The 25973-nt window shown below is 39.7% G+C and overlaps 1 protein-coding gene across 1 annotated transcript in view; it reads right to left on the bottom strand.

The window, feature by feature from the left end:
• Positions 1 to 1334: 1334 nt before the first annotated feature.
• Positions 1335 to 25973, bottom strand: part of sec24a (SEC24 homolog A, COPII coat complex component) — a 62747-nt gene continuing 38108 nt past the window's right edge. The window contains exons 13-23 of the mRNA XM_060837268.1: positions 25745 to 25951; positions 24734 to 24857; positions 23795 to 23953; positions 23428 to 23601; positions 18270 to 18380; positions 17227 to 17411; positions 12338 to 12475; positions 12149 to 12253; positions 6950 to 7042; positions 6201 to 6304; positions 1335 to 2680 (exon numbers count right to left, since the gene is read on the bottom strand). Of these exons, the coding sequence (XP_060693251.1) occupies positions 2566 to 2680; positions 6201 to 6304; positions 6950 to 7042; positions 12149 to 12253; positions 12338 to 12475; positions 17227 to 17411; positions 18270 to 18380; positions 23428 to 23601; positions 23795 to 23953; positions 24734 to 24857; positions 25745 to 25951 (1515 nt within the window). The 3' untranslated portion in view covers positions 1335 to 2565. The remainder of the gene's footprint in view (positions 2681 to 6200; positions 6305 to 6949; positions 7043 to 12148; positions 12254 to 12337; positions 12476 to 17226; positions 17412 to 18269; positions 18381 to 23427; positions 23602 to 23794; positions 23954 to 24733; positions 24858 to 25744; positions 25952 to 25973) is intronic.

Below are 25973 nucleotides of genomic sequence, written 5' to 3' on the forward strand. Positions count from 1 at the left end.
ACAATCCCCCTCCTCTCTTGCCTCCCTTTCTATCCTGGAACATTAAGATGCTAGTCCTGTCCATCTCTGAGCCATAGGTCTGTAATTGCTACGATATCCTAGTCACGTGTTCCTAACCATACCCTGAGTTCATCTGCCTTCCCTGTTAGGCCTCTTGCATTGAAATAAATGCAGTTTAATTTATCAGTCTTACCTTGTTCTCTGCTTGGTCACTGCCTGCCCTGACTGTTTGATTCTCTTCTATTCTCAACTATACCAGTCTCCGATTGATCTCCCTCCTTAGGCTACCGCACTCAAACGCACCCCCCCCCACACACACGCATTTTTACAAGTTTACATCCTCCTGAGCAGCTCTAGCAAATTTCCCTGCCAGTATATTAGTCCCCTTCCAATTTAGGTGCAATCCGTCCTTTTTGTACAGATCACTTCTACCCCAGAAAAAGATTCCAATGATCCAAAAAAAATGATTCCAATTATCCTTCTCCCATGGCTCCTCAGGCCATGCATTCATCTGCTCTATCCTCCTATTCCTGCCCTCACTAGCTTGTAGCACCGGGTGAAATCCAGATAGTACTACTCGCGAGGACCTCCTTTTTAAATTCCTGTCTAACTCAAATCTCCTTCAGAATCTCAACCCTTTCCCCTTCCTATGTTGTTGGTTCCAATGTGCACAATGACCTCCTGGGGGCCCCGCTCCCCCTTGAGAACATTCTGCACCCTCTCAAATCTAACTTTAGATTATTAGTTCAGTATAATTTATTCAACACTGTATTTACTGTCAATAACTCTGGTTAATGTCATGAAATTTCTGACCTCAATAGAACAGCTGCCAACATTCCATTAAAACTAGCCCAAAATACCAATGTGCTTACTAAGACAAAGGTCCATCAGCTGGGATATTTAACTCCAATCTGAATAAGTATTTATTTGGAAAACAGAGTCAGAAAACAGTATTAAATAGGCAAATGAGAAATGCAATTGAACCTTTTGATTTGAGCCATTTCAAATACAGAAACAGCTAGTCTCCAAAGTGTTTTCTTATTCAACTTCTGTCATTCAAACAGTCATTTTCTGTACTACCAAATTCAGCCATACATTAAAGACATTTAGTTTATAGATGGTTTCCAATTGCAAATTATTCCCACAAAGAAAAACTTGAGGTCCAGTGACCATCACAAACAGTCATCTTTTCATTCATTTCAACACAGTAGCTACAATACTGCTGAGTGCAATGTTATTTTATAATCACATGCTAGAAATACAGCCCCATTCGCACACCCCCAAAAAGCTAAGGAATTGCACAGCACATCAATATTCAAGGCCTCAGTATTAGAAACTTTTAAGAGAATTAGGATTTAATTTGTTACAATTTTATACACTACTTTACAAAATGCAATTTACTATTTACAGATTACATTTCATAGTGTATGGACTTTCAAATGAATATTTGTGGTCCCAGATACTGTTACAGCAGGTTTTGCAGCATCAACTTGTTCACTAATTTAAACAATTTTGTATTAAAAAGCATGTCTGTAAAATACATATGTCCCAATGATTTCAAAAGTTTTTGTCTCTTCAAGTAGAAATACCAGACATGGCAGGCAATGTTACAGACTCTGCCTATTAGCATATTAGAATCATTCAAACTTAAATATCAAGACAAATTTAAAAAGGTGATGCACATGATACCCCAAGCACAAAGATGTGGTAATATTAGCAATACAGCAACAACAATATAAATCACACTTTACCATATGTTGTGAATTACATAAATAAGTCACTTTTGCATAAATCTGTATTTTCCTAGTAAAAAAAGGAGAAACTAGAAAAATATAGCAAATTTAAGATAATGTTACATTGAACATGGTCATATTTAGCTGATTCAAGACCAGGCACAATGATACAGGAGAAGCAATTACAGATGACAAGACCAGAATCTATAAACGGCTCCATCAGCATATAAGATTACAAACAATGACTTCAAGTCTGCCCTATCATCCTAAATTGCCAGGTGTAAAGACCACATGTACAGAAATAGTGATAAAATGTCACTGTTACATGGTGTGTCCTTCACAAGCATTTCTTGTCGTACTGTCTGTTCTTTGGAGGGCGGGGAAGAGGAGCAGACATTGAACCATTGCTTGATTTGAAATCAAAAGTTTACACCAAATTAGACAGTGATGATTTCCTCTAGTTTCCACAGCTTTTACTACAGAATATTTGAACCATGCTTACATCCGTGTGTGACATTAAAAAGCCCACACTCCCAAAAGTAGAAACCCAAAAATCTCATGAACAGAACTGGTACACCTAGGTTTTCACAACTGTACGCAGCTAGATTTAACATAAAATGGCTTCATTCTATTTATAATGCTTTTTTCATCCAACCTATTAAAAGTTTCCATACTGTGTGGAAATTGTAGATTGGCTCAATGAAAGCTAGAATATGCTTGATTTACAAGGATACCAATATTTAATTATTTTATTAAGCATTTATAAATACTGGTACCCTTGTACCAACATGAGCTGTCTCCACCCAGCAGAAGCTTGCATTTCTTTTGTGGATCATTTGTTCACTTGCTGTTGTACATGAAGTAGGAACTCATAATAAGACAATGCTGACTCTGTCCGATCTTCGACCATGTTCTGTAGGAAGCTGGCTTTAAGAGGACTTTCATCCCTGTGCCAAGGAAACAAGTGCAACATCTCCATTACTAATGGTATTTTGAACTTTTTATACATGTTAACACTTATATAGAATTTAGGGATGTGTTAAGACATAAGCAAATAACGTTTCAAACATCAGCTTAAAAAATATAGGCATCTTAATAGTTAGATTGGAACAAAAAAAATGAAAAAGGTCTCTGTTCACCTTCTACCATTTCAGTATGTACAAAACACGTATTATTTCTTATTCAGTGCTGTAGGCCATCGGCAAAATCAAAATGAGCTGTTGCATTTCAGGAGGACAAAATAAATTAAAATTTGAACTCTAAATTGGCATAAGATGCAAATTTGTGACATTTTGTCGTTTCAGAAATTTTCTGCTGTAATAAAAGAATTGCAAGTATCCTTAACTATCTGAATTCAACAGTGTATGTACTGTATGCTTCGAAGATGCATTCAGAGCACACAACATTGCTTCTTTTCGAAATTCAAACCTCGTAAATCTCAAGACATGACACCCCTTGGCTTTACTCAAAACTCTTCAAAAGCTTTATCCAGCTGTCGCTTTCTTTGAAACAAAGCTGTAAATGGCATATTAAATAGTACTTTTTTTATATTCCAGTTTAGTGCAAGATATGCTAAAACAGAAGTGGGAATTTTGTTCAAAACATTATCAATTACTCACTTTAGAGTTGTTGTTATAAAACACCCAAAATGTAGAAAGCATTTTAGTGTCAAGAGAACACATCAAGGTTTAAATTTTTGTATTCCTGAAAAGTTCTTTACATTTAATGTACCAGGTGTCAATTTCTTTTGCGGCTCGGAGGAACCTTCTGTATTTAACACAAATGATTGTATACATAGGTCTTACATACATTTGACTTTCGCTGGCAATTTGAATAGGAATTCTGTTCTTTTCCCCTCCTGGAAAAGACATTTAAATAATTGCCCATTCCTAGTTGCTCTTAATGAGACCACAGTGGTCTCACCTTAAATTGCTGCAATTCGTGTGTTGAGGTATTCCATAATCCTGTAAGGAAGGCAGGAAGATGATCATGGGAAGAATGAAAGATCAGGTAAGAGTGCATACAACTTTGGAGGCTCCCATGCACTCACTGCCATTGCTTTCTAATATAATAGAGGTCATAGGTAGGGGAGGGTAATGGGCTGAAGCAACAGATTCTGCAAAGGTATACAATGTAGCCACTGTTGATAGACAAAGGGAGACGTTTAGACTTGGTGGGTGCCAATTAAGCAAACTGCTTAGTCTTGAATGGCATCCAGTTCTGTGTAGCTACTGCTGGAGACAACTGTTTTCAATCAGTTAATTCCTCACTCTTTTCACTTATGCCTTATAGAATGGTGAAACAGAGGATGATTAGTGAGTCGAATCCCCAGTCCTGTGAATATCCCTTTCTGAAAATATTGTCAACACTTCACCAACCCTAGCCTACTCATTGCACAAAGGCTGCCTGGTAAAACTTACCATGAAGGTTTGTGATAGTAGTTACTACTCTCCCTAAATTCCCTTCATCTTTCTGTGGTTTTCAACACAACCAATTTTCAACATCTTCCATTGCATCAATTTTACGTGCACCAATATGAACATAACCACAGCACAGGCTGCAATAATTTCCTTTCCTGCAGCTAGGATTACCAAGAATAATTTAAGTCCTACTCTTAGCTTTCTCCTATTCCTCAGTGGCATTTGCAAACTATGATCTGTTCTGTACCAAGATCTCAACACTGCCAAGCATTATTTGCAGCACCAGTCTGGAGGGCTGAGAGGGGCTAGAGGAAAGTCACATACTTTGGAATATAAAACATACAAGCAACTTTGCTAAGTCAATTATCCCAAATAAACCTATCCTTTATATATTTTTTAAAAATGTTGCTGGTAAGTCCAGCACTTTATCTCTCAGCCTGAATTGCCCTTGAGAGGGTAGAGCTAAGTTACTAACTTAACTACTGCAGGCTGTGACACAGATACCTCCTCAGCACTGTTATGGGGAAGACTTCCCCATTACTGACTCAAATGATTAAAGCACAGTGATTTCAAGGCCTGGAATTGGCAGGGGGTGGGGGCGGGGGGAGAAAGGTATTTGAAATCAGGGAAATTTCATTTGATCAGAATCAAAGTTTTTATTGGCAACTACTGTGACCGTTTACCACAGTAAAAGCCTTTGAGCGTACAGCCTGAGGTAACCAGTGTTCACAGTGGGACTAAACTATTTGACTGAACAGACAATTCTCAAGTACCTATCTGAATCAGTTAGTTTCAAGTACTTTGCAATGAATTGATAACCACACCCTACAAATTCTAGACATTTCAATGAACTGATAATTGCATCCCTTAAATGTTAAACCTTTTAATGTATTGAAAATTGCATCCTGAAAATATTCATCATATTAATGAGTTGTTTGTTAAGATATAGTTAAAAATCACACAACACAATATAGTCCAACAGGTTTATTGGAAATACAAGCTTTCGGAGGACTGCTCCTTCGCAAGCTAGCAACCTGACAAAAGGAGCAGCGCTCTGAAAGTCAGTGCTTCCAAATAAACCTATTGGATATAACCTGACGTCGTGTGATTTTTAACTTTGTCCATCCCAGTCCAAAGCTGGCACCTCCACATCATGTTAAGATACAGTCTAAGAAAGCCCCTTCCACTCATTGCTGTAGCTTGTAGCTCAAACCTGTTGTAATTTCAGCTCAGAAACCTGTAACAGCAAGTTCTCGGAATAAAGGCAACCGAAAGCCATTTTATCATCTGACTCTCACTCGAGTTCACAGTCTAAAAATGGTGTTTATTTAAAAGGGAAACCTGCCCACATACTTACACATCTGTTCCTTTGCTATTCAATGCATTAGGATGCAATCAGTTTGGCAGGTGCTATCATAGCATGGGTGAACTGCTGCAACAGGTAGTACACACTGCAGCCAGAGTGACAGCGATAGAGGAGTTACAGATGCTAATCAAGTCAGATACTTAACGTGGGTGTTGGCCAATTTGAGTATTGCACATTTCTTTAAAATTAATGAGGTGCCATGAAAAACTGATCAACAAAAAGCTGGGAAGGTATCAGAATTGGGAGGTTATACTTCAGAATATAGATCAAAGTCAGAAAATAAACTGAACAGCTTTAGTTAAAAAAAAATGATGGTGTAACTTGACAGCAATCTTTTAGAAAATGAAAGAGTTTGATAAGGTAGCTACATGGAATACATTTCCACTGGAGGAGGATAGAACTAAGGGGCCGTAGGTTTACGAACCATTAATAAACACAATGGGAATTCAGCAGAAACTTCAAGATTTGAATGGTGGTTAGCATGTGAAATTCACAATTGAGCCATTGATTATTAGCAAAGATATATGTAAAGGGAAGCTAGATAAGTACAAGAGAGATAAAGAAAAATGTTGATGCATTTAGGAGGATTGCAACAAACTCGTGTGGACCAACATTAACATGTTCACTAAATATGTTTGGTCTGTAAACACTTGTCAACTTGTAATAAAATACATAACTTACTTAATTACATGGAGTATAGGAAAAAATGGCCTTTGCTCTCGCAACCAGGAGATGAAAGCTCTAGTTCGCTCAGATTCAGCAGTGTCCAGCTCTGGAAGCTGTATCTGTTCAGTAGAGATAAACAGATAAATTTTTAAAAATCATACCAAAAATAACACTAATGACATATTTAAACATGAAAGAATTAATGAAAATGAAACTCATTGTGGCAGATAGTGAAATATGAATTCAGTAAAAATCTGGAATTAAAAGGTAGCCTAATGGAGACCATGGGACCATTGCGGATTCTCATAAGTAACTATTTGGTTCACGACTGTATATTAGGGAAGGAAAACTGTATCCTTACCTAGTCTGGCCTACACGCAACCCCAGACACACTAAAAATGCAGTTCACTCAAAATGATCCTCCGAAATAGCTTACAGCAAGTCAAATCAGCTCAAGGGCAATTACAGGTTGCAAAGGCAAAGTTACCACAGCTCAAGAGGACCATTGGACATTGGATAGGCAAGAAATGCTGACATAGCCAGTGCTACTAAATCCCACAAAACTTAAAATTTGGAAAGATACATTGACATTCTGACAACAGTTCAAACCTAGGCAATCAAGAGTTACATGTTATGAAAGAGGTACTTTCAATTTAAGATACTTGCAATTATACCACATCTTCAACTTAGAAACAAATAATTAAGCACCACAGGCACACAAGGAAGACATTTTATCTGTAAAGTTTATTATGTACTACACCTACCATGTTTTGTGGTATGGAAAGGTAACTGGAAGCGCCAAGAACTTTGCTCACAAAGTTTGGACAACATTTCTTTCCAAGCCAAAGATAGAAAGCCTGAAAGAGACAAGTATTTTTTTTAAAAAGAAAAAGATACCGATTGAAAATTAACTTCAAGCTACAAATGCAGCAGTGTGAGCGATCTCATCATTCTTGACCTAAATTCAAGAGAGTGCCCAACACTGGCTGATAAAACTAATATCAGATAAAGAGTTCTTGATGAAGTTTGTCTAGACCAATTTTAGATGAAGACTTTCAAGTGACATGAATCTTGATAAACACAGCTTGCTCAGATGCACAAACAGAAAATGGAAATACTCCCACCTAAGCAACAGAGTGCATGAGATTTCATTAGAGACACGTTACTTGATAGAAAGTCTAATTTTCCACAGGACAAAACTCGACTGACCAGGTGAAATCTATTTAGTTAGTGCTTTCTCCACTTTAACCAGTACAAAAATGCTTTCTAAAAAAAAAGCCTACTGATCTTTCTACAATGCTCTGTACTGTAAAACTGTGCAAGCTGAAACACAAAATGCTTAAGATCAGTTTTACTACTAGAACATTTTCGCTGACAGCATATTTAATACTATCCAAATATAACAACTTCCCCAAGCATAATTATTCAAAACAAATTTGCAATTTGGTGAAAAGTACGGATTTCAATATGGATCTGAAATTTTAGCAACAGTTTTCAGTGCACTTAGGATCAACAAGTAACCCTTCAAGCCAACACTATTTAGTTTAGAATCCCTCTCAAATCACATGTATAACATGGCTCAATTCTGGTCTAAACTCTCAATATGGAACCAAAAGTCTGTAATTCTTTACAGTGCAACTACAATGTAAAGCACTTCCAAAATGAAACACACCAAATAGTAACACAAACAAATATCAGATAATTGTTGCTTTATGAAGGGTCGCATATGCAAAATCTGCATGAGTTTCGCTTTTGAGATCACTTCAAAGTGGCTTGGAGGTACGTAGGGTTGTGGTATATAAAAGGTATTTAATAAATGTGCGACGTTTTCAATAAAATGCATTTGCAAATTGTGGGCATCACTTGCTGGTTCAGTGTTTATTGTCCATCCCAGCTTGCCCAGCAGGTGGTGTTCAGCTATCTTCTTGATAGAGTGGCATTGGTCTTCTTTCTTCAGCTATCTTCTTGAATCAGTGGTATTAGTCCATTTGGTATTGGTCCACCCACTGGGCTGCTGGGGATGGATTTTATGAAAAAGGAGTATATTTCCAAGCCAGGATGGTGAATGGCTTTGAGGGGAACTTATAGGTGGTGATGTCCCCACAGATGTGTAGTCTGTTTGGATGGTGGAGATCATGAGTTTGAAAAGTGTTGTCTAAGGAGCTCTGGTGAATGATTACAGTGCATTTTGGATATGATACACACTACTGCTACTGAGTAGTAGTGGAGCAGGGAGTGAATTTTTGTGAAACATGGTGCAAATTGGGCTGCTTCCTTATGGCATCAAACTACTTCAGTGCAGTTGCATCCCATCTAGATAAGCGGGGAGAATTCAGTCATATTCCAGGCTTGTGCATTGGAGACAGTGGAGAGGCTTTGGGGGGCCAGTTGGTGAGTTACTCTCTGGAAGTGTTTCAGCTTCTGACCTGTTCTTGTAGCCACAGTATTTACATAGCAAATACAGTTTTTCATCAATAGTAACTCCCAGAATGTTGATAGTGGACATTCAATAAAGTGCATTGCCATCCAATGTCAATGTTGATAGCTAGATTCTCTCTTGTTGGAGGAGATGGTCATTGCCTGGCTCTTATATGTCACAAATGTGGCTTGTTGTCGGCCTGAACCTCAATATTGTCCAGGTTTTTGCAGCATTTGAAGATGGGCAGCTGATGGGTCACAAATGTGCTGAATACTGTACAATCAACATTATAACTTCTGACATTACGACCATGGGAAGATTATTGCTGAAGCACCTGAAGGAGGTTGGGCCTACAACACTACCAGAAGGAACTCCTGCAGAGATATTCTGGAGCTGAGATGACAATCATCTTTTTGTGCTGGATAGGATTCTAACCAGATGAGACTCCTTTACCGACCTGAATTCCCATGGACTCCAATTCTGCTAGCGATCCATGATAACATACTCAGGCAATCACACTCACCCCACCGCTGGGAATTCAGCTCTTTTGCCCATGTTTGATCCAAGGCTGCAGTGGCCCTGGCGGAACCCAAACAGAGTATCTGTAAGCAGGTTACTGCTAAGCAGCTACTGCTTGACAGCACTATCAATAACCTCTTCCCTGTCCTGACTGATAATTGAAAACAGACTGATGGGACAGTAATTGGCCAGGTTGGATTTTTCCTGCTGTATGTTTCCAGGGCATAACTGCACGACTTTCCATACTGTCAGGTAGATATCAATGTGTAGCTATACTGAAACAACTTGGCTATGGGCATGGCAAGTCCTCAGGCACAAGTCTTCAGTACTATTGCCAGTATTTAATGCTTTTAGTTGTTTCTACTAACATATGGAGTGAATTGGCTGAAGACTGGCATCTGCAAAGCGGAGGATCTCCAGAGAAAGCAGAGGTGGAACATCCAACTCAGTTGGCCTGAGACATTGCGAAGATCCAGAGTCAATGTTGAGAACTCCCAGGGCAAGTCCCAGATGTGTAACACTGTGTCGCCATCTATGCTGGGACAGGGATGGCAGTGTTGTCGTCGCTTGGAAAATTGGTCACAAGGTAAAGTTTTGAGCATAATTATGGTGAGGTTGTGCTGGGCATCTCCAACTTTAAGAATGGATATTTAATTGTCCACCACTCTTCATGATAGGGCCAAGATTGCAGAGCTTAGATCTGATCAGTTGGTTGTGGAATCCTTTAGCCGTATCTGTAGCTTCAAAATGACAACAATTCATTTTCAGGTTTGTCTGGCACCGCTGATGTACCTTCCTGCACTTTTCACTGACCTAGAGTTGATCCCGTCTTGGGCAGAGTGGGACTCGCCACGCCATGACATTACAAACAGTCTGCACAATTGTGCTGATGGCAAACAGTATCTCATGGATGCCCAGTTGAGTTGCTAAATCTATTTGAAGTCTACAAATTTGTCAGGTAATAATGCCACAACACAATGGAAAGATATACTTAAATCAGAAGTCGGGATTTCAACTCCACAAAGAGATTCTATTGCAGGCTGATTGACAAGTGTGAGACCAGATTACTTTTTCTCTTGTCTGTTCCTTCACCACCTGGTGCAGATCCAGTCTAGCAAGAAGGTCCTTTAGGATTCAGAAAAAGTCAGTCAGTTGTGCTGCCAACAAGCTACTCTATGATAGACACTGGAACACTGTTGCCCAGAGTATATTCTGTATCCTTGTCACCCTCAATGCTTCCTCTAAGTGATGCTGAACAAGGAGGAGTACTGACTCATCAGATGAGGGGCAGCAGTACATAGTCATTAGCAGATTTCTTTCCACACATTTGACCTGATGGCCCAAGACATCATCAGGGGCCCAGAATCAATGCTGAGAACTCCCAGGGCAACTCCCACCAGACTTGCCAAACTATGCTGCCACCTATGCTGGAATAGGGACAGTGATGTTGTTGTCTGGGAATTGATTTCTGACAATAATTATGGTGAAATTGTAATCTAAAAGACAGCTACCTAATTTTGGCCTGGGTGAAAGGGTTTACTCAAGTTTGCCATTGATCTATCTGGTGCCGAATGCGAGTTGGACCACGTTTCCTTCTCTTCATAGCATTCATAGTGGGATTCAAACCTAAGTCCAGCTTCTCACCATGTACTTCAGTGACTTGCATGGACAGAGATCCATTTGCAAATGTAATGATACTACAATAAGTAATCAAATTATGTTGAAAGGATCAGGAAATTGCAAAGGAACCCAAATGAGTGGGAAAACAAAGTTAGATAGATTTCAGTGTTGGAAACTGAAAGATTTTCCACTTTTGATTTGAGCCAAATGTGACAATTGACTTGGAGTTGTGGGGATGCAAAAGTATTTTGTTGGCACCCATATAATTATAAATGTGTGCAGAATTACAGAGTAAACAAAAAGATCCAGTACTGTCATATTGATTATCTCAAGAGTACTGGAGTACAAAAAAAAGGAAGTGAGATGCTTCTATGGTAAATCGTAGTCACACCTTATCAAGTGCTGAGAGGTACTATCGAGGTACTATCCAATTTGAGCACAGAATCTCAAGAAGTATTAGCAGAGTACAAATTCACTCAAATTTTCAGGATTTTAAAGGCTTAAAATATTAGATCAGGTTGCACAAAATTGGTTGGTATGCCGGAGAATGATCATAAATTCTGCAATTGGATCATGCCAAAGTCTTTAGTACTACAGATACAGTCAAATAATTTTATCTGTTGGGATAAGCCAAAACAAGAGGGCTTAACTTGTCGTTACTATTAGGATATTTAGGCGTGAATTCAGGCATCATATTTTCATACATCTGACTTGAATGGTGGCCTAATTGATGTCAATACTCCAGTCAATTGAATTTTGCTTAGTAAGACTGAATGGAATTTGGGTACAGATTTACTTGAATGGCTAAACAAGTTGGGGGGGGGGGGGGGGGGGGGGGGGGGGGGGGGCTAATTGGCTTATAAAACAGGCCAAGTCACTTGGATCCTGTAAATGCTCAGGCAATACTTATTCAACAGAATTAAAAAAAGTGAAAACTTTTGATTCCTTCAGTACTTCTAAGCAATAGTATTTGGTTAATCTTCCATTAACACTCGTGTTTAGCTGATGGCACAAATCAAAGAAACCGCTCAGCAGCACAAGCAGACTGATGGAAACTGTCCAGCATGCCAGTAAAAATGTTATTGCCATCACCACCCACAACACTCTCAGACCCAAATCAGTTTCTATGCCAAACACTATGATTATAACAACAATCATCTATGGTTGACTTAACACATCATTGAAACCATATACTGTGTCAGCTATACCCAGGAAGCCTGGAAGAAAGTAATGATCAAGATTCCTTAAAATCTGTGACTTTTAATGCCTGGCCTCAATAAGACAACTACTTCAAGTGCTGTATTACCTTTGGAAAATCATAACAGCAAATTCTTAAAACCAATCATGTTTGTTGAATAGAACACAAATGAAATTGGAGAAAGAACAATATAACAATATCACTTACAGTGCCAGCATCCATTAAGAAGGCACCATCCCTGCTTAGTTTCTCTACAGACAGCTGGAGAATTGGTGGCTGAGGTATGGTTTTATCATTAATGTTAATGGATCCCTGCAATAAAAAACAATACATTAAAATGCAGTACAAACTCAATATTTTAAGAGTTTAACAAATGGTTCTGTACAAAGGTACTACCTCATCTGACAGATTGTCAATCCTATACAGATTTGGATGAATCATAAGCATGAGGTAAGACACAGGCTGGTATTTAACTTCACACATGGAAAACACTCGGTCATCTAGCCTTGTACTAGTTCCAGTTCTGAAAGCTTTCTGTAATAAAGACAGACAGTTGTTAACTATTTTAGGCATGGGTGGTAAATAAAAATTTTAGAAAAGGAAACATCTTGATAAGCAACATTTCAACTTCCCATTGCATAAAATTATAACTTAATATCATGGAAAGTCATGTTCTAATCACTACAAAAAAACATGAAACTCAGGCAGTCATGCTGTAAATTTGGTCAAAGTTAGCACCCTGATGCAAAGTGATTTGAAACACAAGCAGGAAGAACAGTTGCATCATTAATCTTTGACATGGCAGTTAACAGAATTGGTGACAGCAATGCTCCAAGTTGACTGTAATTTAGCATTTTCTCAAATATATTTGCATGTTCAGCTTTGGAAAATTCATTTTTTACCATGTCCTACATATTTGCATTTTTGCAAAAAGTTTTTCTTAAGAGGAAAATCAATGCAATCATCTTCAGTAATGCACAGTAACATTCATTATTGCATGAATTCAATCTAATCAGATTTATCACTGTATTCCATTTCAGTGGACAAGTCTTGCAGTAGTTTAAAGGGGCTAACTTTATACACAGGTGTACTATTTCCAACACAAATATATATTCAACCTTGAAGATACAGCTGCAAGACGAATGCATAAAAGACCAAAAGAGGAGAAAGGTCTTTATTCTGAAATTAACATCCTCATGTACTGCCAGAATATTTTAAAAAGTTTGTTCATATCCTTGAGAAGGAAAAAAAATTTCCTCCATTTCCTTTTGCAACATCTGACAATCAGCAAATAGATTTCCTAAAACTGTAAATGTTTAGATATCTCAAGAGCTGATTGAGCTCCTAAATATTTGACAGGTATGGGTCTACTGATTATAAGCATCAATTTACTACAAGCTCTCTTCAGCACTGTAACAAAATGGAGAATGTCCACAACTATGGGTATGCCTCACGTTGGGGACTGCTGTGTTGAGACTACTAAAGCTTGCAAAGAGCTCCTTCCCAATCAAATGCAGATGATCGCTTCTTGATGTGGCTTGATAGCAAAAGGCTTCCTACAAATCCCAAATGAGTGAGGTCCTGTTTCCTAATCCAATGACCCCATTAAGAAGCACAGCATCTGATCTTTATTGCATTACTTTTTAATGGGAACTTGCTTTACACAAATAAATTGCCTACATTTCATCAGTAAAATGAAAGTCTATTGTAACATGCCACCATGACCAACAATTGAGAGGACATTATAAAAAGAGTGGATACATGCTCCAAGTAGCAGAGCTGTGCCATGAAATCCCCATACTATAAAGTGAATCACAATATATTGATTTGTGCTGAATTGGCCGAAGCCAGTTGCCAACTCACTGACATCTCTTCCTACTACCATCCCCTCGACCCCAACCATCATGCCATCACCTCCCAGACCATCCACAACCTCATCATTCCAGGGTACCTCCCATTCACAGGCTGCAGCCTCAGTTCCCCAACCCCACAATGCCTGGTTTTACCTCTTACTCAAGATCAATAAACTTGACTGCCCCAGTTGACTGTCTCCACCTGCTCCTGCCCCACCGAACTCATCTCCTCATGTCTCAACTTTGTCTTGTCCCCCTTGATCCATGATCTCCCCACATACATCTGGAACACCAACCAGACCCTCTACCTCCTCCATGACTTTTGATTCTCCAGCCCCCAACACCTCATCTGCACCACAGACATCCAGTCCTTATAAACCTCCATCCCCCATGACAAAGGCGTACAAGCCCTCTGTTTCTTCCTCTCCCACTGACCCAGCCAGGCCCCCTCCACTGACACATTCAATTGTCGAAATTGGTCCTCACCCTGAACAACTTCTTCGAGTCATTCCACTTCCTACAGACAAGAGGAGCAGCAATGGGCACCCGCATAGGCCCCAGCTATGCCTGCCTCCACGTAGGCTATGTGGAACAGTCTATTTGGTTACACCAGCACCATCCCAAACCTTTTCTTTGGCTACTTTGATGATTATATTGGCTTCAGTTCGTGTTCCCACGAAGAGGTTGAACAGTTCACCAACTTCGACACTTTCCACCCTAATCTCAAGTTCACATGGACCATCTCAGAAACCTCCCTCCCTTTCCTGGAACACTGTCTCTGGTGACCAACTCAACATTGGCACCTCCTCCAACCCCACTTCCTGTAAAAATGTGATCCTTTTTCCCCAACTCCTCAGCCATATCTGCTCCCAGGAGGAGCAATTCCACTTCAAGACATCCCAGATAGCCTCCTATTTCAAGAACTGCAATTTCCCCCCTCAGGTGATCATCATTGCCCTCCAGCACATCATCTCTACTTCCCGCACCTCTGCCCTTGGACCCCACCCCCCAACTGCAACAAAAGATAGAACCCTCTTCGTACTCACATTCCACCTAGTGAATCTCCAGGTACAGCACTTTATCCTCTGCCGTTTTCGCCACCTACAGTCAGACCCACCACCAAAAATATATTTCCTTCCCCACCCCTACCTGCGTTCCACAAAGATCATTCCCTCTGAGACTACCTCATTAGGTCCACACTCCCCACCAACCCACGACCAACACCTGGCAACTTGCCCTGTGCCCACATCTCCATCTAAGGCCATAGAGTCGTAGGGCCATAGAGATGCACAGCATAGAAACAGACCCTTTGGCCCAACTCAAACTAGTCCCACTTGCCAGCACCCACGTTCACTTCCATAACGCATGCAGAATTGCCCTTAAAGTGTTCCCAAACAATTCTATTTAATCACAATTTATACACTAACTATTTATTGTCATGGCAAGTTATTGTAGATTTGCAAGTCAGAATACAGACAATAGGCATTTTGAGTTCAATAGAAGTCAGTGAAGATACATTTTCTTCTCACAAACTTTGAATACATTCTCTGCTGTTTCATTCTGAATTTTAAACCCTTTTGAAAGGATCTTTTTAAAATTAGGTGGAGATTTTCCTGCACATTCTCCGACCTCATTTACCATATCGGCTGCTCTCGACGTGGTCTCGTCTACATTGACTAGACCAAGCGCCAACTCACGGTGCAGTGCAGGGAACGTCCCTGGTCCGCACACATCAACAAACCCCACCGTCCTATGGCCAACCACATCAACTCTTTCCCCCCCCCCCCCCCCCCCAAGGACATGCAAATCCTGGGCCACCTCCACCTCCAAATCAAAACCATCCACCATCTAGAGGGAGAACACCTCATTTCCTGCCTCGGGACCCAACCACATGGCATCAACACTGACTTCACCAGTTTCCAAATCTCCCCAACTCCACCTCATCGCAGATTAAATCCTCTAACTTGACACTGCCCTCCCTGTCCATATTTCTTTCCCCCATCCAATCACAGTCACTTCCTACCTGCGTCCACCTATCGCCATCCCATCTACTTTCCCCCCAGCACCAAACTCCCCAACCATTTATCTCTCAGTCCCCTTCACATTTCTGATGAAGGGTTTATGCCTGAAATGTTGACTCTCCCTGCTTTGCAGCTGCTGCCTGATCTGTTTTTTGCAGCACCACATCTTTCAACTAACTCTCCAGCACCCTCAGCGTTCACTTTCTCTAACTTGCACTATACGTAACACATCATGAAGGACTTGGGAACAAAGAAATATTTAAAAAGCAAGTAGTTTCCATTAAATAATTAAGTCTTCAGTGCCAACCTTTGTCACTGACCATACTGGATCCCGCAATATTCAACCTGGGCCAGAGCTTTAACACTTGCATTCTATCCTCTACTAAGATTATTTGCTTTCACATTTTACAACCACTGAAAACAGCAAACACGTAAGCACTGCCTAAAAGCTTTGATTGGTTTCAAGCTTCAATTTCTCTAGAAGTCTCCCACTCTCTATCTTCCATGCAGAAATATATAAAGTTGCCCTAAACAGCCAAGTGCTACTCACCACCTTCACCGACCTACATTGATCCCAGTGCACAGAATGTTAAATCTTGATTCACACTTTCAAATTCCTTCAAAGCCTAAGGCAACCCATTTCCGGCCACAGCCTCGCCTCAGATTAACATCGCTCTCATCCATTCTATCTTCAGTGTCTAAAATTTGCACACCATCTCTTGCTTTAAATCCAAGACTTGGAACCCTCAGCATATTCTCTGAATTAGTTAAGGAATTGAAGTAGCATCTTTATACATATTTTTACACTTTTAATGATGGAGATACATACTATGAAAATGCTCCTCTGAACCCTAAGCATCTCAGTTTGTCTATTCCTAGTACAGGAGTACAAATGAAATCCTTGTGCCATGTGCATGCAATTAAACATTCAACTAATGCACAACTGACAACTATCGCTGGAAAACAAATTGCTCTTTCTGCCTAGCTATTTTTGAGAAGATTTCTGAAAAACCATTTTCTTGATTCAATCAAGTTTTCAATCAATTCCCATAATGTTTCTGCCATCAATGCAATATATATCTTCACTATTTATTGTTTAATTTCTTCTCACATTCAAGAGTCACGGGATTCTTTTCAATTTGCTACGCAAGTGTAGTTATGACTGAGACAGCCATCAGATCTGAATCAGTAGGGGCAGTATTTGTCTTCTTGATAGGTAGGAGATGTTGGGGTGAAAGGGGAAAAAGGTAGCGTCATGGAAAAGACTAGGCTTGACCCAAAATCGATGGAGCACTTCTATTGGCCCAATCAGAAGTCCATGACAGTAAACACACCGCAAGGAGTTTAAAGAAACATTTAGGCATGCTATTGCAGGGAAGAAAATATTGCAAGAAATCGAGGTATGCCATACCTGTTTCAGTAGGGCTAGCACATAGAGGGGAAACAACCGCAATGAAGAGGGAGTCATTACACCTGGCTGTTGCTGCTGCTGTTGGCTTAAAACTGACGTACGATAAGTAGAAAGCGAATCAATCACAGCATTAACCAGAGCATCTCTTGCATCACTCAAACTTGATGAAATTGATCGATCCACAGCTAAATGAAGGAGGAGGCAAGACAGTATTGGAGTCAAAGCAGATATCTTTCATCATCCTACACAAACAGTAGAAACACTATTCTAGTTTGTTCGCAAACAGTAAACTGCAAATGCAATTTCAAAAAAACATTCAAACAAACCTCCCCCTACGATTTCACATAAAGACACAAATAGCGGTGTTGGACAACAAGCCAGTACACTGTCAGAACTGCTCTGCTTTTAGTATATTTACTCCTTAAGCAAATATTTAAAACAGTCGCAGTAAGTATGAAGTTTACAAAAATACCTCAGTGTTAACATTAGGATCATGAAAAAGATCTTCAACTTCTGCTAGAAGGAAAAAAAAACTGCACTAATTTCATAAGACAAGCAACTACTAACTTTTGAATGGGAAACAATATAATTCACAGTATTATCTATGCACAGACTCACTAGTATCCACATACTCTCAAAAATACAAGAACAAGCCACTAATCCACGTATGATGCTTAGAATCATTTAGCACAGAAGAGGTTCTTTGGCAGTCCAGACTCAATGGACCAAAGCTACAAAGAAAAATCTACATTAGTCCCATTTTCCAGTTTTAGGCCCTTAGCCTTAAATGTTATGATGTTACTGGTCAGGGAAGTAGGTAGTCTGTACAGTATAACTATGGTACTGAAAATCTAATGTAACATTTGAAAAACTTGAATACTATTAAATGTGAGAATTTATTCAATCTTAACTCCCAAAATGTTAACATCCTGTAAAAAAGGTATTATTACAGCTTACCCAAATTAGAATATTTGACACCATCTTTATTTACATGCACATTAAAAATAAAATTTTGCAGAAGTTTGGTCAGAATTGAAACATACCCATGCTGGCCAGCAGGCATGTTACAGCCTGAACATCAGCTCCTGCGTAAATGTCTGACAAGGAGTTCACAACAGGTAGACACATGGTATGAACACGAATACGACGTTCACCTGCAAAACAGCTGAGTTTTATTTTTAAATACAAATTTGAGTTACTTCCATGCTGTGGACATTAGACCAAAAAAAGTGATTAAACTTCACTCTCTTCCTCTTGCACCCAATTTGCTATATGACTGACCATTTGATAGCAGTGTGGAGACTAGGGTACAGAGGTACGGATAAGAAACCTGACCATGAGAATAATGTGGAGTCTAAGATGTTAGAAGTAGACTTTAAAACAATACTTAGAAAACTTACAAGGTCCAAACAAAGCAGCATCAGGGAGCCTAACAGAGTTTAAAGATATGAATTATGGAAGACACAAAGTGGAACTGAAAACCAGATGAAAAGAAAAGTGTGTGTGTTTTGATCTTAACTGCAGTTTTTCAAGGGGGATTTCTTTGGGACAGCTTCTATACACTAGTGATTTGAATATGTTGTGCACTCTCGACATTTCTTCCTTGCTGACAATTATAGGAAGATTGTACTCATTAACTGCAGGTCCACCAATGGTTAATTAGGCCTGCAATCACTAGTACATTCGCCCACAGCAGGTGTATGTGGAGGTGCAATCACTGCTGGATACACTTAGATCTATCCTTGCCTCCTTTCTCATTTCATGCTGATTTTTAGTTCATTCAAAAGAAAGTCTGCAAAATTCCAAAAGTAGCATCTCCAAGCATCACAATCAATGTTTAGATCACAACCTGCACTTTCTACTGGTGTTTGGTAGAGAAAGGCAGATTTCTTCACATAGAAAGCACTTGCAAAAGGCACCTCCATTCTATTTACCAATAGCCAACTCGCTGCAAAATTGACTTTGGACAGGCAATCTCCTTATGACCTGCACAAAACAGAATTGAAGTGAAGCTTGTGATGTTGGCAGTTTTCAAGGGCTTCTATGTTTACAATACAGTTCTGTAAACATAACTTGAGGATACTATCGAGTTAGCACTGATGGAATCACTCCAGAGCAGGCTAAGAAAAACTTATGGAGATTTGTGTGCTGGGTAGGAATATTATGCTTCAAGGCATGAGGTGAAGTTCCATTGACTCTAGCGGCTTTGCTGCTCTTCATCTATTAGAGGACAATTTCCACTGAAAGAGGGCATTTATCCAGTTCTTCCATGATAGGCTGTTGTTCGATGTGTTTAATGGAATTATCACATACTGTGCATTTGGTGTTGAAAAGGGATAAAGTGTTCTGACCAGCAACCAAGGCTTAACTCCTGGGAGCATGCAGTGCCTCACCAGTCACCAGTGGACCTCCTTAAAAGATTAGATTAGACTTACAGTGTGGAAACAGGCCCTTCGGCCCAACAAGTCCACACCGACCCGCCGAAGCGAAACCCACCCATACCCCTACATTACCCCTTACCTAACACTACGGGCAATTTAGCATGGCCAATTCACCTGACCCGCACATCTTTGGACTGTGGGAGGAAACCGGAGCACCCGGAGGAAACCCACGCAGACACGGGGAGAACGTGCAAACTCCACACAGTCAGTCGCCTGAGTCGGGAATTGAACCCGGGTCTTCAGGCGCTGTGAGGCAGCAGTGCTAACCACTGTGCCACCGTGCCGCCCACTAAAGGTTTTCTAATTCAACATACTGATTCAAAGACACAAACTTCAGTGCTTCATAACAGTTTATGTCACCATCATCAGTATACAGTTCATTCTTTTCTACAAATACAATCCATCAGTAATTTTGGATGTTCTTCAGCTGACACGAAAGGTTCCACATGCTTGCTGAGGCTGCTTTTTTCCTGTGGCTCACTGAGGTGAGCCTGATAAGTGGACCTTTTTTGCAAGGTTTGTAGCTCAGCTTGAGGTTTAGGGTGTAGGCTTGCTCGCTGGGCTGTAGGTTTGATATCCAGACATTTCATTACCTGGCTAGGTAACATCATCAGTGGCGACCTCCAAGTGAAGCGAAGCTGTTGTCTCCTGCTTTCTGTTGATATCTTTCTCCTGGATGGGATTCCTGGGATTTGTGGTAATGTCATTTCCTGTTCGTTTTCTGAGGGGTTGATAGATGGCATCTAGATCTACACGTTTGCTTATGGCATCGTGGTTGGAGTGCCAGGCCTCTAGGAATTCCCTGGCACGTCTTTGCTTAGCCTGTCCCAGGATAGAGATGTTGTCCCAGGCGAAAATGGTGTTTTTTTTTCATCTGTGTAGGGCTACAAGGGAGAGATGGTGGTGTCTTTTTGTGGCTAGCTGGTGTTCGTGTATCCTAGTGACTAACTTTCTTCCTGTTTGTCCTACGTAGTGTTTGTGGCAGTCCTTGCATGGAATTTTGTAGATGACATTGATTTTGTCCGTGGGTTGTACTGGGTCTTTTAAGTTTGTTAGTTTTTGTTTGAGTGTGTTGGTGGGTTTAGTCTGGCTGTCACAAAAAGACACGACCCTCTCTCCCTCGTGGCCCTACACACGGATGAAAAAAACCATTTCGACTGGGACAACACATCTATCCTGGGACAGGCTAGGCAAAGACATGCCAGCGAATTCCTAGGGGCCTGCCAGTCCAACCACAATGCCATAAACAAACGCATAGGTCTAGATGCCATCTATCAACCCCTCAGAAAATGAACAGGAACCGACATCACCACAAGCCCCAGGAACCCCATCCAGGAGAAAAATACAAATAGAAAACATAAGACAACAGCTTCGCTTCACTTGGAGGTCGCCACTGGTGATGTTACCTAGCCAGGTAATGAAACGTCTGGATATCAAACCTACAGCTTAGTGAGCAAACCTACACGCTAAAAATGGACCTTTTTAATGCTAGGTGATCCTGGATTTCCTGGTCATTTCCCTCAAACCAATCCCTAAATCCCATTATGTCTTTGGAAGTATCCACAATTGCTGTTCTGCCAGACCTTTTCTGGAGTGAAATCAGCAGTTAGGATTTGGAGCATTATGTTGAAAGTTGCATGCAGCTGGTATTGGTGTTCCAGTCTGGTTAGTGATGGATTGTCTCTAGGTTTGTCCTTGAGTTTAAACTTGGAATACATCTTCAGCTTCAAGTGAACATCAGGTAGTATAACCGTTAGCTCTGGACATTGATTATCGTATATAAGATGTCCTTCAGGCAATACTGGTGCAATAACACATACCTGATCAGATACCAATGTTTTGATACATCCACAATTGGCCAGATTTGATCTTTGTTCAAGAAAGGGATTGGATCTTGAAGCTGCTTTGCTGCAGTGTTACAAGAGTAGGCTGCCCCATTGCATTGCTCTATCCAAACTCATGGTTTCAATGCAGTCCTTCCCATGCCAGTCTATCACAGTCAACTCTGACACTGAAATCATGAAGGATAAAAAAAATTCATCCTGGAAGTGTTCAAGGAAATGTCTTCATCAGCTGAGTCAGCCTTCATGGTTGGCGCATAACATTGAAAGTTGCATGCTGCTAGTCTTGGAGAGGAAGGCCTTTGTACATGAGGTATTCATAATGGCCAGAATTGGAAGTTTAGCAGCAGGTTTTCTTTATCATAAAGCATATACCAAGGGATGGTCTTCACTTTAAAAGCTTACTTGACAAATACATGATGCAGTGGGTTTTGTAAGATTTTCTTTTTTTATTACAGAGAAGTGAACCTCACTCAGTTTTATTTGTTCAATGTTTAATCTGGATGGTTAGAGCATGGGCTACAAGCGCGGTGTGTTTTTTGGGACAACCATTGTTACCAGGGTCAAGTATTATTTTTGCATTCCAGCAGGCAAGTTTCAGAATCTTTCTTGTTTTTCCACCATTTCAAGTGTGCTTGGACTTTGTGCTTTCTTCTGTTGTAGTTTGGCCACATTAAGAAATGCCAAATCACCAAGGCAAACTAACTGGGTGATGAGATGAGGAATGGTTTAGACCCCTTTCCAACTCAGAAGCAAGCCGTGTTATCCTTCAAGTCGGCTGCATAGGCACACTGGGTACTACTAGGTGAAGATGTAATCACTCGCTTATCAATGATCAGCATTCTGAGCCGCCTCTTGTCGAATTGGAACAGCATCTCGCAGGTGCTGCTTTACACCTATTTTAGACCAAAGAGTCATGCTGCCTCAGCAAAACACGCCATTTTGCATTACAAGTCTGACTGATTTGGGGTTAGATATTCCTGTTGTCAACAAAAAGGTATTTGCAGTGAATGTATGCACTCAAACTAGATATACTAACTTTGAGGAGCTACTAGGCTTGCACTTGCAGCCTCCACTGATGACAGTTCGTTAACTGCCTGAAAATACAAACAATTGTACAGCAGCATCTCAACGGGAAAGGAGCAAAATGATATAGCAATACAGATATGCAAATCACTTAAAACAGCGATGGAGATGAACGATAGCATGCAAAAATAAAACAAATAAGCATTGGGTTCATTTCCAGATAAATAGGACGGAAATTATAAGTTCAGTTAAACTTAAATCAAACCTTGGTTGTGCTACATAATTTTGCAGTTATGTAGGCAGCTATGGGAGCATGAAGGAAAAGGCAAAGAAAATTAATTTTGATACCAGAACTGAGAGATTAAATATAATTGTAAAAACTAACAAGCTGAGATTGTTCCTCAGAAGAGAGAAGAACAATGGTGAGCAAGTAGACTTCAAAGTTTAAGGGACATGACATGGCAACCAGAGAGCAAGGAAAAGAAAACTGCTGGAAATACTCAACCTCATGTATTCTGTGGAGAGAGAAAAAAACTTAAATGGAATTCAGATGAAAGGTCAAAAGGCCAAAAGCAGTCACTTGCTTTTCCCTCCACAAATGCTCCAGCTCTCACAGGCGAGGGGATGCACACAAAAAATATAACCCACAAAATGTTAAAAAGTCACTGATATATTCAATAGAGAATTCAAAAGAAACCTCTACCTGAAGAATAGTAAAAATGCAGAACTCAATACTAAAGAGTAGTTGAGGTGAAAGAAATATATATATTTAAGATGCTAGATTAAACACAAGAAAATAATTGGTCTGGGATGTAACTTGTATGAATTTCTAGACAGCAAAGCTTAAGTCAAACACAAAGGCATTTACAGCCAGTATTCTTGCTTATCTTTACCTTTACTTGAAGTATACAATAGGGCAGCTTGAAATGAGACTAGCTGCACATCTACCAGATTCTCCTCTATTGACATCTGCACTGCAAACCCTGCATCAGGATTTATATTCGGCAAGGACAGCAAGTCTGTAGAACGCACAAAGAAGTTCCCATGGAAAGTATGGATGGCGAGACCTGATGAAAAAAAGTATAAATACTTTGATTTTAGTATGGTAAATATGGCATCATGTAACAGTTACTGAAATTAACAAACTGTCAGGCTAAGTTCAATAGAGGTTTCTTTATCACTCTATGATCACTCTATTGCAGTTTTAATTGTAGACTGACGGCTGCTAGCAGCAAGACAACATTGATAAGTGGGACTGACCTTTAGTGCATCGTATCCTCATAACTGCTTCAAAACCAATCTTTCGAGTCAAGTAACGCTTCAGGTCTTTCTCAAACTTCTCCACCAGGACAGGATTGTGTTTGTGATGATAGGATGGATAAGAGTAAATGCAACCAGCCGAGTACTTTGAAATGCAAGCTGAGAAAACATGAACAATCTGTTTTTCAAATTTTGTTAAAATGGCTTTTGAAAATGAGGATTAAGTACAAGATTAGAGTGGGTGATTAAAAGCTTGGCCATTAACATGGACTTTAAAAAGAGCACAGAAATAAATAAGAAAAAAAAACTTTTGCAGAGAATTCTACAGTGAGGGCCTTAACAGATTAAGACATGGTTGACATTGCTAGGACAATGAGTGCACAAGAGTCTAGAATTAGAGGAATGCAGAACCTAATGAGGTCAAGAGCTGTGAAGGGGGAAGAAAAGCCAAGTACAGATTTGGATAAGATAAAAATTTGATAAGAGAATTAAACATGTTAACAAGATAAAAATTTTACAACTGATAGACAGGATGTCAAAACTGCTGAGCAAACACTGCAGCAATCTGTGAACTCTGGGGAATAGAACACTCATGAGACTTGGACAAGTTTAAGGTTAGAGGGGGTGCAAAATGAATTGTTAGCCATGGAGATCTTGTTAAATTTGGAGATAATGTAAGCACAGATGAGGGTATCAAAAGCACAGAAGTGGGAGGGGATAGCAATGCATACTCTACTGTAGTCAGTGACAGTGGAAATGGATTCAGAATCTCAAATCAAGGTCAAACAGGGCACTGTAGTTATACAGGTGGCAGGAGTGGCAGAATGTATTTTTAGAATTAAACAAAACTTTAACAAAACTTCCTTGTTAATACAGTTACAATACAACGTAGTTTAATTGTTAATTCGCATACTGTAAACTCTAGTCTTTCTTACTTACTTAGTGATGCTAAATCAGAGTATTGACCATTCAACATGAAGAGGTCCACTGCTATCTGCTGTCCTGAACAGTCCAGGGCAAGCTTCTTGTAGAAATCAATGGCTGGAGAAAGGTGCTGAACATCCTAATTTTTTTAAAAGAAAAAAAAAAGTACTTTAAAAAGAAATGCACTTAATGCTTGCATTATCAAATTAATTTAATAAGAGCTACCAGCTTCAGAAATAATCTAAACAGCCACTCTGCAAAGTGAGTCATTAATATGTTTTATCTGTAATCTTCCAATAATTTAAGTTACTGCATACCATATTCAAGAAAATCATTGGAAGAAATACAATGTAGCTAATGTGAGGACTCCAAAGTTCTCATTCAGGTTTACATGGGACAGGGAAACAACAGAAACTTGCATTTTTAAATTCACAGAAATAGCTCATATTTACCATCAAAAATATGCCCCTGAAGATCAATTTTCTACTTGGGCTATGGACGACTCAGTTATGAAGAGGGAACATAATTAAGAATTGATAAAAATTAAAATTACCTGAAACCATTTGTTTTGAAATATGATACGTTGGCTTTCTGAAAAGTTGACCTAAGCTACTTCAAGCTAATGCAGGAGACAATTTCTGCACATCCTATTAACAATGCAGAGGTACTTTAACATTTGAAACTTAAGACTATAAAAATAAAAGATCACAAGGATATTTTTCCTCTTTGAACTGAGATATTTAAATGATACTTCAATTGCTTTGAATTAGCCAATTTAACCAACAGGCTAGTCTCAAAGAGAATTAAACATGTTAACAAAGCAAAAAAAAAACATCACATCACAAGTACATATCACACAGGTTTCTGGAAAGACCAATCAGTAAGATCTGATCAATTAAGAAACCCACAATTTGCCTTCAAAAACAATAACGGAAAGTAACCGGCCACAAAAAAAAACAAAACTAATTCCCTTTGGATAAAGTACAGTTACAGTATTGCTCCAACATTGAAAAGAGCAGATCCTACCTTTAAGCTGGATCTCTGGTTGGGATCCTCCCTCGACTTTAAAGCACCTACGCCTAATGAAGGTAACTGCGTTTGGAAGACAGACGCACGACCACCAGTGGGAGACATCAACTTGAACGCAGCCTGTAATGCAGGACCTAGGGCACTCTGAGTCTCCAACGTATTGTGAAACATTTGTGGCAGACTTCTCAGCAAGTCTTGAATTAACTGAAATCATAGAAAAGCAAAC

The sequence above is a fragment of the Hemiscyllium ocellatum genome, chromosome 16 (genome assembly GCF_020745735.1).
Source record: "Hemiscyllium ocellatum isolate sHemOce1 chromosome 16, sHemOce1.pat.X.cur, whole genome shotgun sequence".
Classification (NCBI taxonomy): Eukaryota; Metazoa; Chordata; class Chondrichthyes; order Orectolobiformes; family Hemiscylliidae; genus Hemiscyllium; species Hemiscyllium ocellatum.